Source organism: Rana temporaria, chromosome 3 (genome assembly GCF_905171775.1).
Source record: "Rana temporaria chromosome 3, aRanTem1.1, whole genome shotgun sequence".
Lineage (NCBI taxonomy): Eukaryota > Metazoa > Chordata > Amphibia > Anura > Ranidae > Rana > Rana temporaria.
Genome location: NC_053491.1, coordinates 443,700,885 through 443,715,697, shown reverse-complemented (window position 1 = coordinate 443,715,697; position 14,813 = coordinate 443,700,885). Strand labels below are relative to the sequence as shown.

At 40.0% G+C, this 14,813-nt stretch overlaps 1 protein-coding gene across 9 annotated transcripts in view; it reads right to left on the bottom strand.

Moving 5' to 3' along the window:
• Positions 1–14,813, bottom strand: part of NFIX (nuclear factor I X) — a 273,828-nt gene that overhangs the window by 63,542 nt on the left and 195,473 nt on the right. For all 9 annotated transcript variants that reach the window (XM_040346497.1, XM_040346496.1, XM_040346501.1 and 6 more), the window contains one exon: positions 6,968–7,030. In XM_040346497.1, coding sequence (XP_040202431.1) covers positions 6,968–7,030 — 63 coding nt within the window. The remainder of the gene's footprint in view (positions 1–6,967; positions 7,031–14,813) is intronic.

Sequence of the window (14,813 nt, the reverse complement as noted above, 5' to 3'; positions counted from 1 at the left end):
GTCATTTTATATAATAAAAACCCTTCTTTCTCCCTGCAAACTGGAGATTGTCCATAGCAACCAAAAGTGTCCCTTTATGTCAAAAATGGTTTTAGATCAGCTAAAAAACAGCGATAATAAATTATAATCACTTGTAGAATTGTGCGATAGCGATTTGTGGGGAAATTTGTCATAAAAAAAATTAAATAATGACAGCGACAATTTTGCAACTGAGAAAATTTCAGTGATTTTGATTTGATTACATTATTGAATAATTTTTATTAGAATTATATTATTATTTGTTATAATTATTTATAATTATTTATTATATTATAATTAATCATTTTGTTTTTAAAAAAATGTCATACCCGGGATGCCTATTAGATTCTTGTTTGGTCAGATTTAAGTGAGTTATTACTAAGAATTACAAGCCTACAGTATAAAACGCCAAATTTCCTTGCAAATAATTGTACTGCTTTTGGTACGTAATTCCAGACAGAATCATACCGCCAGGGAGGTTAACAAGAAAAACTGGAAGCTGATTGGTTACTTTGCAGAGCTGCACCAGATTTTGCACTCTCCAGTTTTAGTAAACCAATCCCAATCAGTAGCTTAGGAGAAATTTGCTTAAAGGGGTTGTAAAGGTAAAAGTTTTTTTCACCTTAATGCATCCTATGCATTAAGGTGAAAAAACTTCTGACTATACCGGCCTCTCCAGCTCCCCTGTTTACTTACCTTACCCCTCGAAAGTCCCACGTCGTGAACGCGTTGGCATCTTGGCCGGCTTCGCGTCTCATTCATCATTGGTCGATTGAAGCAGCGCATCCATTGGCTCACGCTGCTGTCATTCACAACCAATGACGTGATGTGCCGGGGGGCGGGGCCGAGTGATACAGTCAGCGGCTATGGCCGTCGGCTGTATCACAAGAGCGCGCCCGCAAGGACTCCACACCATGTGAGCTCTCTCGCATGAATGTGTGGAGTTCTTGCGAGGAGGACCAGAGACAGCCGCCAGAGGGACCCCAGAAGACGTGGATTGGGGCCACACTGTGCAAAACGAGCTGCACAGTGAAAGTAAGTATAACATGTTTGTTATTTTTTTTAAATACATTTTTTTCCTTTACAACCACTTTAAAAAAGATCTACAACTTTTCTTTACTTTAGATATTTTAAGGGTAGTTTTATATAGATATATATCTATATACTGTATATCTCTATCTATCTATCTATCTATCTATCTATCTATCTATCTATCTATCTATCTATCTATCTATCTATCTATCTACCGTATTTATCGGCGTACAACACGCACAGGCGTATAACACGCACACTAACTTTAAGGCTCCATGCACACTGAAGCTGATAAACTGCAGTTTATTGGCGTTTTGTCTTTTTTTTTTTTTAAAGCCCATAAACGGAACTCTATGTTAGCCTATGTGCCCATGCACACCTGGGCTTTGGAGTTTATTGGCTTTTTTCTGAACGCCCGAAATTTGCGTTCAAAGTGCCGTTTTTCGGTGGGAAAAAACGCAAAACGCAGAAAAACGCTCAAAAACGCTGGCGCCAGCGTTTTAAAAACGTTTTTTATCCATTGAAAAAAAAAAAGCTACACTGAAAAACGCTGATTAAAGCTATTGCAAAAACGCTAAAATTTTTTGAAAGGCTCCCTGCAAAGCTACTGGCGTTTTTTAATAATTTTTTTTAGCTTCAGTGTGCATGGAGCCTAAGTTTCCGGAAAAATACTTTCCACAGCCCCGCAGGCACAGTTTACCCTCCATTTTCAGGGTAAAAAAAGCAAGTGTTATACACCAATAAATACAATACATATATCCTTAAATTTACAGCAGGGGTAGACAACCTGGGGCCCTCCAGCTGTTGCAGAACTACAAGTCCCATCATGCCTCTGGGAGTAATTTTTTAAACACATTGCTTTGATATTCATTTTTTAATGCAAAACATTGATGCGTGGGTTTTTTGTTCACAGCGGGAGTTAAAATATATATATATTTTTTTTCTTTAATGAGCACTGCAGCATTTTCACCCAGCACACATCAATGCAACATGTTGATATAAACTGACCCTATTGGAAGCTATGGATTTTGGCATGTTTTTACACTGGGCCTGTGTTGGGCAATGCAGCCCAACATGCGTGGTGTGAATAGGCCCTCAGGCTGGACTCACACTCTACCATGTGCATACAGCATATGTGGTAATGTGTGAACAGACCCATACAATTTATTTTTCCAAAACACACTAATTTGCTGTAGATTTATGTTACCCAGACCCAAAGGAAAGAATGAATTTCCTGCATGAAACCTATTTTCTGCAGGAGTTATGCTTCATGCAAATCGACAAGTAAAAAGAGGCCTGTGTTATTATTTGTGTTACTTTTCCATTTGATGTGTATTTGATTATTTACTGTCACTTCAAATGTTTTCCTTTTTTTCTCTGTGAAGACAGATGCAATGATCGCAAAAAGGATCTTCTGTACCCTCATTGGCCATATGAAGTGCACCACAGTCTAAGGGCTCATATACACTTGCTTCAGCTTCAACAAGGCTTCAACATGGCTTCGGACAGGCTTTGTGAACACCAGTCAAAGCTCCGGTCACTAAATTAAATGGTTAGCTTACAGTCCTGTTTACACCTTGCTTTTGCTTTGCTTTGCTTTGCTTTGGCTTTGCTTCAAAATATATACCCCAAGTAGCTTCAGTGGGGCTTCAAAGCGTCTTCAAAGCCTCTGTAGAAGTCTATGGCAAAGCTTACTTGAAGCCCCACTGAAGCCCCACAGAAAGCCTAATTGAATCCCCAACTTTTTCCCCCTACACACAACCGGGTTTCCCGACAGGAAAACTGCCACGAGAGCTTTATTCCCTGTACACACGATCACTTTTTGTGATGAAAAAAAATGTCATTTTTTATCATGAAAAAAAATTACATTTTTCCAACTTCATCATTAAAAATGATGTTGCCCACACAACAAAGTGACGGCACTCTAAAGGGGAAGTTCTATTCGCCTTAAGGCTGCTTTTAGCTGGTTACTTGTTAGTAAAAGACGATTCGTGCTTTTTTGTCTGTTACAGCGTGATGAATGTGCTTACTCCATTATGAATGGTAGTTTTACCTCCTGTCCCAAAACTTGCTTCTGGGCATGTGCGGGTTTAAAACGTCATTTTTGCCCACACACGATCATTTTTTATGACACAAAAAATGACATTTTAAAAAATTACATAAAAAATTCAAGCATGTTCGAATTTTTTTTTTGTCATTTTTCAGAAGACATAAAATGACATTTTGACACACACGATCATTTTAAATGACATTTTTAAAAATGTCATTTTATTTCATCACAAAAAGTGATCGTGTGTACGGGGCATAAGTCGGGAATCCTGGCCATGTGTATGCTCCATGGCAGTGTTTCCCATAGGAAAACTACCGGGAATCCCGGCGAAAAAAAAAATGGTTCTCTTTTTTTTTCCTGGCAGTTTTCCTGTCGGGAAAACTGCGATGAAGCGTACACACAGACGCACAGACACAGCTCTCATTATTATTATTATTTAGGTACTTATATAGCGCTGTCAATTTACGCAGCGCTATCCTCAAGGAGCTTACAATCTAAGGTCCCTAACTCACATTCATATACTAGGGCCAATTTTAGACAAAAGCCAATTAACCTATCAGCATGTCTTTGGAGTGTAGGAGGAAACCGGAGTCAAGGCACACAGGCACAGGGAGAAAAGGCAAACTCCAGGCAGGTAGTGTCGTGGTTGGGATTTAAACCGGTGACCCTTTTTACTGCTAGGCGAGGGTGCTACCCACTACACCACTCTGCCCCCCATCTCTCATGGCAGTTTTCCAGACGGGAAAACCGGTCGTGTGTACAAGGCTAAAGTCTCTATTCTCCCTGAAAGAGTGCGCAGACCGCTATAATAATCTGCTACGATCTATCCAAAACTAAAAAAAAGTTTTGGCTGAAGTTGGGCTTTGAGGTTACTTTGTATGGGATAAACACAGAACGGGAACTCCAGACTTTTTGTGTAGATATCTTGTTGAACACATACTAGTAGTCTTCAGGTGCCTGGATGTTTCAATCTGAAATTGATTTTGCTAAATCTTCTGTATTCGATTTATAAAAAAACTAAAAAAATCTGTGGAGAAAACCTGCATTGCTAGAACTGGAAAACTAATAGCCTATTTTTTTGGAAACACAAGACCAAAATGTGGAAAATAACTTTGGGCCTATATAATAATGGGTTTCCCATAATTTGGCAAACACTTCAACAGACACATGTGAAAGTTTTTAGATTCTCCTTCTAGCAATCTTTTTGAGCTCTGAAATTGAATCACGAAAAATAAAGCACACAGACATAAAAATATAAAAACACATCACTACAGTGTTATAAATATTTCCATAGTCTCCTTATCAGCCCAAAAGCCAGCAGGACTAATCTCCAAGCAATTCCGTTAAAACTGATGTAGCGCCCTGCTCCCAATGACTGGGGCGCTATTCTAAATTTAGAGGGCGTCTGAGCCAATTAAGGGCTCAGACTTTATTGAATTTCATTGAAATTAGCCTCTGTTCTGGCTATGGTTGTGCTTGATAGAATTTCCCCCTGTTGCCTGTAGGTGGCGTTACCACCCTAGGCCCATGTTGAAACACGAGCAGACCATGGTGTGTTGAGTGACCCTTCTCGGCAGCAGCCCAGTCCCGCCATGTCACATGACGATGGATTTAAATCAGTACAACATTTAGTCACTGTATTGATTTGGATGGAGCAAGGTTTTTGGAGCTGTGCAGGCAGGTGAGTACAATAACGCTCACTCTAAGTTTTTCCTTGTGATAACTCACATTTGTTATCAACAGATGCCTGAACCATAACAAGCCTCACTATGTACTCAGTAGTGCGCATTCGTTTTTGCGCACAATTTTGCTATGTTACCTTTCTGAAACAAGGTCAGGTGTAGTTTGGTCTACACTTGTGCAAAAGTAAATGGGCTGCCTTAACGCAAAGCATGGTAGCGTACACACATTACCACACTGCACAGGTTGGATCCTGGTCTAAGGGAAACCTGTGTTGATAAAGCATATACTGTAGGTGCGATTGCTGACCTCTTTCTGAAAATGCAAAAATTCTGTACTAAATTACTGATATGTAACCATAGGTGTGCGCAGCCTATTGCATTAGGGTGTGCACCCCAAAGCTCAAACACGTATGCATGTGTGTGTGTCTATATATATGACCCTGGCACATTGATCTCCCTGCCGGCACGGTGAAAGTCTTATGGCAGAGCCGGTAAGAGGGAGATCTTTCCCATCTCCCCGCTGCTACATGGAGCGATAATGCTAATGCGCACTAGGTGATAAAGGTGTGCCCAGGCACAACCAACCCACCCTGTGCACACACCTAAACAGGTATGCAACTTAGTAAATTCTGACCTCACTTTGACTTTTTTACGATAAATGAAAATACTGAAGTCAGGCAACTAGAATTTTAAGAAAGAAGTCAGGAATGACCCCTGTCTATGTTCCCTCAGTAAGGGCTTTCTTTAGGGTCCAAAAAGAGCTGCTAGAAATCTAGTAAAAAAAAAAAATTACTTGTATCGCAATTGTATACACCATACTATTTTTCTTTATTTGCTATTTTTTTCCCCACAAAAGTGGAGATACCCTTTAAAAAATAGTATTGAAGTAAGGTCATAGATTTCAGAAAAAAAATAACGATAAGGTTTGTTTACACTGTATTTTAACGCTCGTTTTGCTACGAGCTAAAACATTCAACTTCCCCATAATGTAAATAGTGCCTGTTCCCATCTCAAAATGGACAGATCGTATTTTTCAAAACGCACTGCTCTACACCACGTAGAGCAGTGCGTTTTGAAAAATACGATCTGTCCATTTTTTTAAATACATTTTAGATTGTGTGGAGGCTTATAGAAGTCAACGGCAGGACATCAAAATGCATATAACGTGCGTTTTTTATGTGTTGGCAACATGTATGAACAAGCCTTGGTCAATGGTAGTTAACCCTCTCCACTCTGAAATTCTAAAGTCAAGAACACGTCAACCTGCAGCAAAACGCATGTTAGCGTACAAAGGAAATGCTTGTTCATGCATGACAACGCACCTGCCTAGGGCAAAAAAAAAAAAAAAACACACCTCTATTCATACACACAAATCTAAATGGGCATTTGATGTATAGTATATTATTTAACATCAAAATAATATTGTTTGTGTGTGTGGCAAGGGCGATGCAGAATATTTTAAAATCCAATCTGTTAACTTGTTAATAAGACTTAAAAAAAATTATAAAATTAAAAAAAATTATACTATTTAGAAATAATAAATAAAAAAGCAGCACAAATACCTCTCAAGGCAAAATGCAGCGTATATCAAAAATTGAAAGATCATTAGTTAGTTTTTTTTTTGTAATTTGAAATCTAAATTTGACTTGTTCTAGGAGTGAAATTTTGCAGGAGCTAAACTAAGAATATTGAGGAAAGGTGAAAGATCGTGATGCCTTTAGCAATTACGTATGATCTTGAGAGTGTGTGTGTATATATATATATATATATATATATATATATATATATATATATATACACTTACAGTATATTACAAAGATTTAAAATGCTGTACGTATAATATATAAATACATGTATATATAAATAAATATATATATATATATATATATACACACACACACACATACACTTGTATATACAATACACACCCATACTCATATACCTATATATTTACAACAAATGCAACAAAAGGAGAAACTTCAGCTTTACTATATAAGGTCCGGTGGACACAGGTACAGTTCCTTAAATGCCCTTTTTAATGTTTTTTTTTTTTCCATTTTTGTCCCCTTTTTACTTTACTATGGATATATTATACAGTCTTTTTTATTATACAGTATATGACTGCAGTGTGAATACATTTCTAATAATGAGGACTATAATTTCTGTATTTTAAGGCAGAACTTACCATTTGGTGGAGGTTTTATGTCTACCTCGGTCTGCTGGTTTGAATTATCCGACTGTCCGGAATCTGTGGGAAAGCAAGAGAACAAGAAAGTTTTATAATTTTTTTTTTACATTCTTTATACTTTTTGTGATGTATTTGTACATACATAAATATATAATATTTTTGGTAAAGCAATCATGACTTTATAGGGTCTGGAAAATCCTTTTTTTTTTGCCTGCCTTTTCATCATTTTTAAAGTATTTTCTTTGGTACAACGGCTGAGATTTCCCATCTGGCTTGGAAAGCACACTCTTACGCCAACATACTCGCTAGGAAAAGGGCATTTTTTTTGTCCGTTGTGCATTTTTTCATTTAATGCACTAATTTGTTTATCTGTTTCTCTTTCGGCTCACTTGAGGGTGCTTGAAACTGTCGATAACACATTCTTTTTATTATTAATGGTTCACGGAAGAGAGGACAGAATATAGACGGAACTATCACAAAACGTTGTGAATTGCTGGCAGCCATTTTAAAGCTTGGCAGCCATTTTAGAGCTGGCTGCCGGTCTCCGAGAGAAGCACGGAGAGGCGAGATTAGGAATGTACGGCTAAAAAGAAATCAAATATATTTACATAAAGCTGGGTTAACTGGTAGAACAAATATACTAGTGTAGGCATGTAATAATGTTACAGCTTTTACTCTTTTGTGCTGTGATAAGGACATTTATACACAAAGTTATGGAGAGATCAAGCCCCGGAAACTACATTTAATTCTATAGATCTGATAGACTAGGATATAACACCAGTTGGTATGGACTTTTAAGACTTTTCAGGAGATCCAACTGTCCTATTTTTATGACAATCAAGCGGTCGCACGTCTTCTTCAAGGTAGGATCATGAAAGACAGTTCTGGGACTTATCAAACGCTTACACAGTCCTTTATTTTGTAGAAAAAAATCTTGAAACCTTACAACAAAAACCCAGAAATGAAGAATGGAACGTATTTTAGCTCAAACAAGCACAACGAGCCTTCTTAAAACAAAAGGTATCAACACGTCTTTCTTTACACATCTCAAAAATAAGGGATTTTTTCCCTCACTTTAAGATAGTAGGCAGAGCCATTCAAATCATCACTTTATTCATTCCCTAGCTTTCAAAAAAAGAAAGGAGAGACGCTGGATGACATGGGGCTAAAACCTTGGAGTGTCATCATCCCAAACAAGCAGAGGATTACAACAGGAAAAGAACTAGGGACTTTGTAGGACGGCACCCAAAGACATAATTTCGACACATCCATATGAAGAAAAATTTCAGATGTATTCATGTCATATAAAAGTTTAAAAGATATGATGCACAAAGAGCTGGTATACAGGATCGGAGCTGCATCCCAGCTCTTTGAAAGTCCTCTTCTCCTCCCTCTATAAAACAATGGTTCAACCGAATTCGTGACATAGAACATATGGAAAAGCTCACTCGTTTCATAAAAGGCACATCTATTAAATTTCATAATATATGGTCCAACTGGCAGGTTTTCCCCCTTTCAGAAGATTACATCCAAATCTTGACCAGCTTGATTTATATCCTCAGACACTAAAATAGATTTACATCCTCAGACACTAATATGATGTCTTTGTATATTAAGATCAATCATTCTTCCTGGTTAGATCAGGAGGAGTACCTAACCTCCTTATCCTTTTCATGACAAAGTTTGCCATAAATACCTCTTGTATGTTTTCAATATTTGTACTATCATATAATGTTTATAATTCTCCAATAAAAGGAAATTACATAAAAAAAAAGATATGATGCACAATACAATATTCTATCGATACGCTACAGAGACTACTTATATCTTTGCATTATACTGAGTGTGCTGATTCTCAGGTAATAGATTGTGGTCAACACGTTTGCTAGTTGGCTCCACTTCGTCAGGACTGGCAGCGAAAGGGCTACAAGACATCCATGGTTACAATTAGTTTATAGCATTATATGGTTAAAGCAATCTTAAAGCTGGGGTTCACCCCAAAATTTTTTTTTAACATTACATTCAGCCGAGTTGTCATAATGACAATCCGCTGTTTTTTTTAATGTTATCCCCGTACATACCGTATTTTCACCGCCGCTTCCGGGTATGTCTTCTGCGGGACTGGGCGTTCCCAACTGATTGACAGGCTTCCGACCGTCGAATACATCGCGTCACGAGTTGCCGAAAGAAGCCGGACTGCGAGTCGGCTCTATACGGTGCCTGCGCACCGACGTTCGGCTTCTTTCGGCAACTCGTGACGCACTGTTATGCGACGGTCGGAAGCCTGTCAATCAATTAGGAACGGCCAGTCCCGCAGAAGACATACCCAGGAGCGGCGGTGAAAATACGGTATGTACGGGGATGAAATAAAAAAAAACAGCCGATTGTCATTATTAAAACTCGGCTGAATGTAATGTTAAACATTTTTTTTGGGTGAACCCCAGCTTTAAGATTGCTTTAACCATATAATGCCATAAACTAATTGTAACCATGGATGTCTTGTAGCCCTTTCGCTGCCAGTAGCCCTTTCGTACGACGAGCTGTCTGACGATTTTCGGATTGTTAGTAAGGTGCTTTCGACAGCCGATTTTGCTTTTTCGTCAGACAAAAGCTGGATGTGCAAACTATACAATTTTTGTCGGGTGTGAACTCAACGTCCGATTTTCGTTTCATTGGTACAGTTTTAGACTACGCATGCTCAGAAACAAAAGAATACATACAAAATTATTCAACATATTACGTCACTTCTGACGTTGTATTCTGTCATGCGAAAATTTGGGGATTGTGAGTAACCGAATCCGCTTGCGCGAATCGTCTTTTACTAACAAGGAATCAGCTAAAAGCAGCCCAAAGGCGAATAGAACTTCCCCTTCAGAGTGCCGTCGTATGTGTTGTACGTCACTGCGCTTTGTTCATCATTTTTTAAAAACGATGGTGTGTGGGCAACATCGTTTTTAATGATGAAGTTGGAAAAACATAGTTTTTTTTACATGCTGAAAAACGTCATTTTTTTTTCACGCCGAAAAACAACCGTGTGTAAGCGGGATTAAGGGTAGAGAGGTCCAAGACATAATGTTGTCCTGTCACAAGATGGTGGTATTGAAAGAGACCTTCTGCCTTTTCAATCAACAGAAAATAAATGAGCCACATCAATGTGAAACTGGGTGACTTCTTACACATGGTTTGAAGGTGCAATAGGATTCACCCCTTCTGATCACGGGTGACGTCATTTATTGCGGATACTTTCAACCTCTCAAATGTATGCTGTCCTAAGTGCTGCTTGTTAAGAATTTTTGAAGATTTGGAGGTTTTTGCAATTACTAAGCCCGTAAGATAATTGTGCTTAATTTGTAGACATGTGCAGAACGTAAAAATGTGTTTTGTTTTGGATAGATTGGCTATGTTACTAGTTCCGTTTCATTGATTCATTTCAAAATTTGTTTAGTTTAGTTTTGTTTATTAATTTTGTAACAAAACCCATATTTTCAGGACAATTTGAATTCGAATTGGTCGAAAAATGATCAATTATAATTCTGTGTGAAGAATAGCTGGTTGTTAAGAAGCGGGCTGCGGGTAGCTGGTGACCATGTCGTTAACAACCGATGACTCCTGATGGCTTCTCCACTGACGCTGAAATGTAAACAAAAGAATACCGGCAACTAAAAAATGCAGAAAAAACACAGCATTGGGTCCCCACCAATCCATACCTTGGGCTTCGGATCTGGTATGGATTTAAAGGGGAGCCCCGCAGCACAAATGTAAAAAAAAAAGGTGTGGGGTCCCCCAGAAAACCATACCAGACCCTTATACAAGCATGCAGCCCGGCAGCGGGGAGAAAGCGCCCCCCTCCTGAACCATACCAGGCCACATATCCTCAACATGGGGGTGGGTGCTTTGGGGATGGAGGGCTTTTAGACAATAGCTTGCTAAAATGTCCACTTGCTTTCCTGAATTATCATCTTGTATGCTATGACTGATGTATGGAATTTTACCCACCCTGCAACAAGTGCTATGTCCTCTCTCTTATGTAATAGTCATATAATTGCATTGGTCTATGTCAGTCTGATTGTTTGTTTAATAAAACTCAGTTAAAAAAAAAAAAGAGAGCGATGAGCCCCCTTTGGAACACTATATTGAGATCATGGAATTGCATTGATGTTTTGCAGCCCTATCACTGCTGGTCCTGGCAAAGTGGCGCTATCTATGAAAAGCGTTGACCACAATCTGTTACCTGTAAAACGGGACATTCAGTATAATGCAAAAGTATGGTATATATACTGTAAACAAAGAAAATTGCATTGTGTATAATATGTGATTCTTTTAAACGTTTATATGATGTGATTAATAAATCTGGAAACATTTTTTTATATTGTCTAATTTATGTCCTTGGGTGCTGTCCTAGAATGTCCCTAGTTCTTTTTCTGCTATTATCATTTCCTTTATTTAATTTCTTGGGCCAGTTGTCCATCCGGAACTTCAGCTACAGTCTACTATTTAAGAACCACTTATTTCAAACTGCATACAGCTGTTCCAGGATTATTGGCCATCCTCAGTCCAGTGTTTGGAAATCATGGCGTCAGTGGAGTAGTACTTGGGGAGTAATGAGGAAGTTTAAACAGAAAGGTTATGTTGTTGCAGGCCAAAAGGAACCAACAAATCCATCCCCTAAACCAGTAAGAAACACAGCAGAGCTTTCTTAGGTAGGTCTGAGCTCACATCTCACTTTCATTGGCAAATAGAATAGTGGGCTGAGCCATACAAATCAATGCCTTCTGGCCAACTTTCTAACCTATTGTGCTGAAAATGCTTTTCCCCTGGCTGGTGGATCAATGGTTTTCATTCTTAAAGTCAAAGACCCAGCATAAGTACAGTATATAGATAAAATAAAATCCATTATAGTCTTATTAAAGGAGAAGTATAGCCAAAGCTTGTTTGGCTGTACTTCTCCTATGGATCACAGGAGTGTAATTCGTTTTGCACTCCTGTGCCACTTTTTCAGCAGAAAGTGGGCAGAAGTCTGCTCTCTGCTGACGTCACAGAAGTCAGTCCAGGGCCCGCAACACCACGACAATGGAAGTCGGGATCCGCCAGATCCCTGGACCAACACCCGGCTCAGGCTCTCAGCCTCTCCGCCCCTGAAGTCAGCAGCTCTCTGTCAGAAGCGAGCTGTGAGAACCGAGCGATCGAACACCGCTTACCTGTAGGCAGGGATGGACTAGCCATTGGGACTACAGGGAGTTTCCCGGTGGCTCAGTGGGCCGGCTTCAGTGACAGCGGACTGCTGCCCCCTCCGCTCCTCTGTCTCTCCTTCCCCGCAGCGCTCACCTGGGGGGAACAAAGAAGCAGGGGGAGGACCAGAGGAGCAGGGGGGACGACAGAAGAGTATGGGGAGAGGGGACAGACAGCTGACTCAACAGCTATGGCCTGGGAGTTTCTGACTTCTGCCTAATCTTGTCCCATAAGGGGGGCACCAAACTGATTCTTTGCCCCCGGTGAAATAATTTCTAGCTTCCCCACTGGTACTGCCTATAAGAGTACCAGTACCAGCTGTTCTACTCTAATAAAGTAGAACGGCTAGTGAAGGGGGAGAGGGGGCTTGGGTGGCCGAGGGGGGGGGGGGGGTGTTAGTTGTCCGGCCGCCATGGGAAAGATCTGTCAAAGTAGGCCAGTCTGGATGAAGTCCAGAGCCAAATTTCTGTCCCAGTCCAGCCCTGCCTGTAGGTAAAATGAAAATCTCCTAAACGTCAACCCTTTAGGAGATATTGACTTTGCATGCAGCCAGTAACATCACTGGCGCATGCGCTCTGAAAGTCCGGCATACCTTGCTGGAACTTCAGAGCTTTATGCCATAACCAAGGGGGAACGTGCGAACCTGGAAGAAAGACCGGGGGAAGATGTCAGCAATCTCTGTGGTGACAGCGTGCCACGGGTGGGATTCATTCTAATTTAAGTGTTGATGGGGGTAATCCTCCCACTGAGTTATTGTGTTCCTCTACTTGTGGAGGAGCGCACAGATCTGTCTCTGCTGGGAGAACACAATGATTATTGCTGGTGACTATAGCCTCTGACAATAATCGCAGGTAAATATCTGGCATGCTGATCAATGAATCGACTTGCGTACATTCAGCCTGCCCATAAATAGTTTGACTCTCAGCCGGTCCCTGCTAAACCGGCCAAGATTTGAACCATCATGGCCGGCTTAAGAGCAAGTGTAAATATACTTTTTTTCACGACTCGTCCAAATGGTTTTCTTCCCCATACAAATCTATGGAATTGCAGCTTGAACCAGGTCAAATAAGGATCAGATGGAGGTCAACTACAGATCAAATGCACCTGTCAATAAATTCTGAATGATCTGAAAAGTTGGATCAAGGGAAAGCTGCATTTGGCATTCCAAAAGTCCCAAAAAGTTGTTTTCTTTATCATTTGAATGCCACCAAAAGCCCTTCGATGTCAGTTCTAAGGGAAGGCCATGGTCATTTGCATGGTAATAAGATACCATAACAAAATGTTGCTTGTAAAGTTTATGGGCAATTCCCATGAAATATTTCTCAATAAACAGTCATTTAAAAAAAAAAATCTTTCAATAGACTTGCCAGGTAAAGGGAATGTGTGCGTATTATATTGATTTATTCGAATAGATGAAGATGAGAAAATAAATACATGAAAAGATTGTCCAATGAAGCCAAAAATTTCACAGATTTTTCCAATCAATGATGGTTGCCTACAATAATCATTTTGTAAAAAAACGCTCTTTTTTGGACCAATATTTGAAACCAAATGATGTATTTTTTTTCTCAGAATGTAATCTAACGCAGCCTCTCTCATGATTTGTGACTAGGTATAGTCTTTTACGTTTATTTCATCAGTGTCCCTTTTTAGTGCATCACACATTAAGGCATTCCTGGCAGCTCTGGGCACAATATTCCCATCCCTCTCGCCCCCTCTGTCCCTGTGCCAGCCTCATCCTGCACCCCCCTCCCTCCTCTGAAGCCCCCAAGGGCTGCCGAGCTTCTAGGTCTCTTCCACCATCTTATCAGCGGCTCCAGCTGATAAATCACAGCCGTGAGGTGCCCCTCGCACACTGTGTGGATTATCTACACCCTTCCCCCTCCTACCCACTTCAGCACTGCAGTCCCCTGAGCTGGCATACACACCGCAATAGGAGGGCAGGAGACAAGGTGGCAAAGATGCCACCATGACATGTGCAAGCAAACTTCCAGATCCGACAGGCGTGCATATTTCAGGGATTCGCCACATACATATTTCAGGACTCATACAATACACGGTCGCCTAACAATGAACTCTGATGAGTTGGAACGCTCATTTGCATATTAAAGTGACGCAGGAAGGATGAAATGGCTCTCTTTGTCTTTCACACAGGAATCACAGGGTAACAAAGATTCTGATTTGAGAATTTAATTAGAGCCCTTATGTTCAATGGAATCTTTGATTCCCGGCATCCTCTGTGAAGAGACACAAAAAAACGATGGTGTCTGTTTATTCAAGCTGGGAAAATCCAGTGACATCCCTTAGGACGGGAAAGAGTTTTCTGAGAGTTTTAGCTGACTAGCAGCTAGAGTCAAAGGTTGCATAAGGTACTCCATATGTATATTGATTTTGTACATACCTGTATATTCGTTTCTTTAATTAATACGTTCAGGACAATTTTTTTATGCTCAGGTAAATATAAAATACCGCACAATAATATTATGTGTCCTTATTTTCAGCCATACAGGGGAGCTTTAGGTTGCTTTTCATGTTTCCAATTTCTCCTTTAGCTCCTGCTGATAAAAAGCCTGTTGTTTACAGAGATCAGTAGCTCAAGCTGAAATTTAAAGTG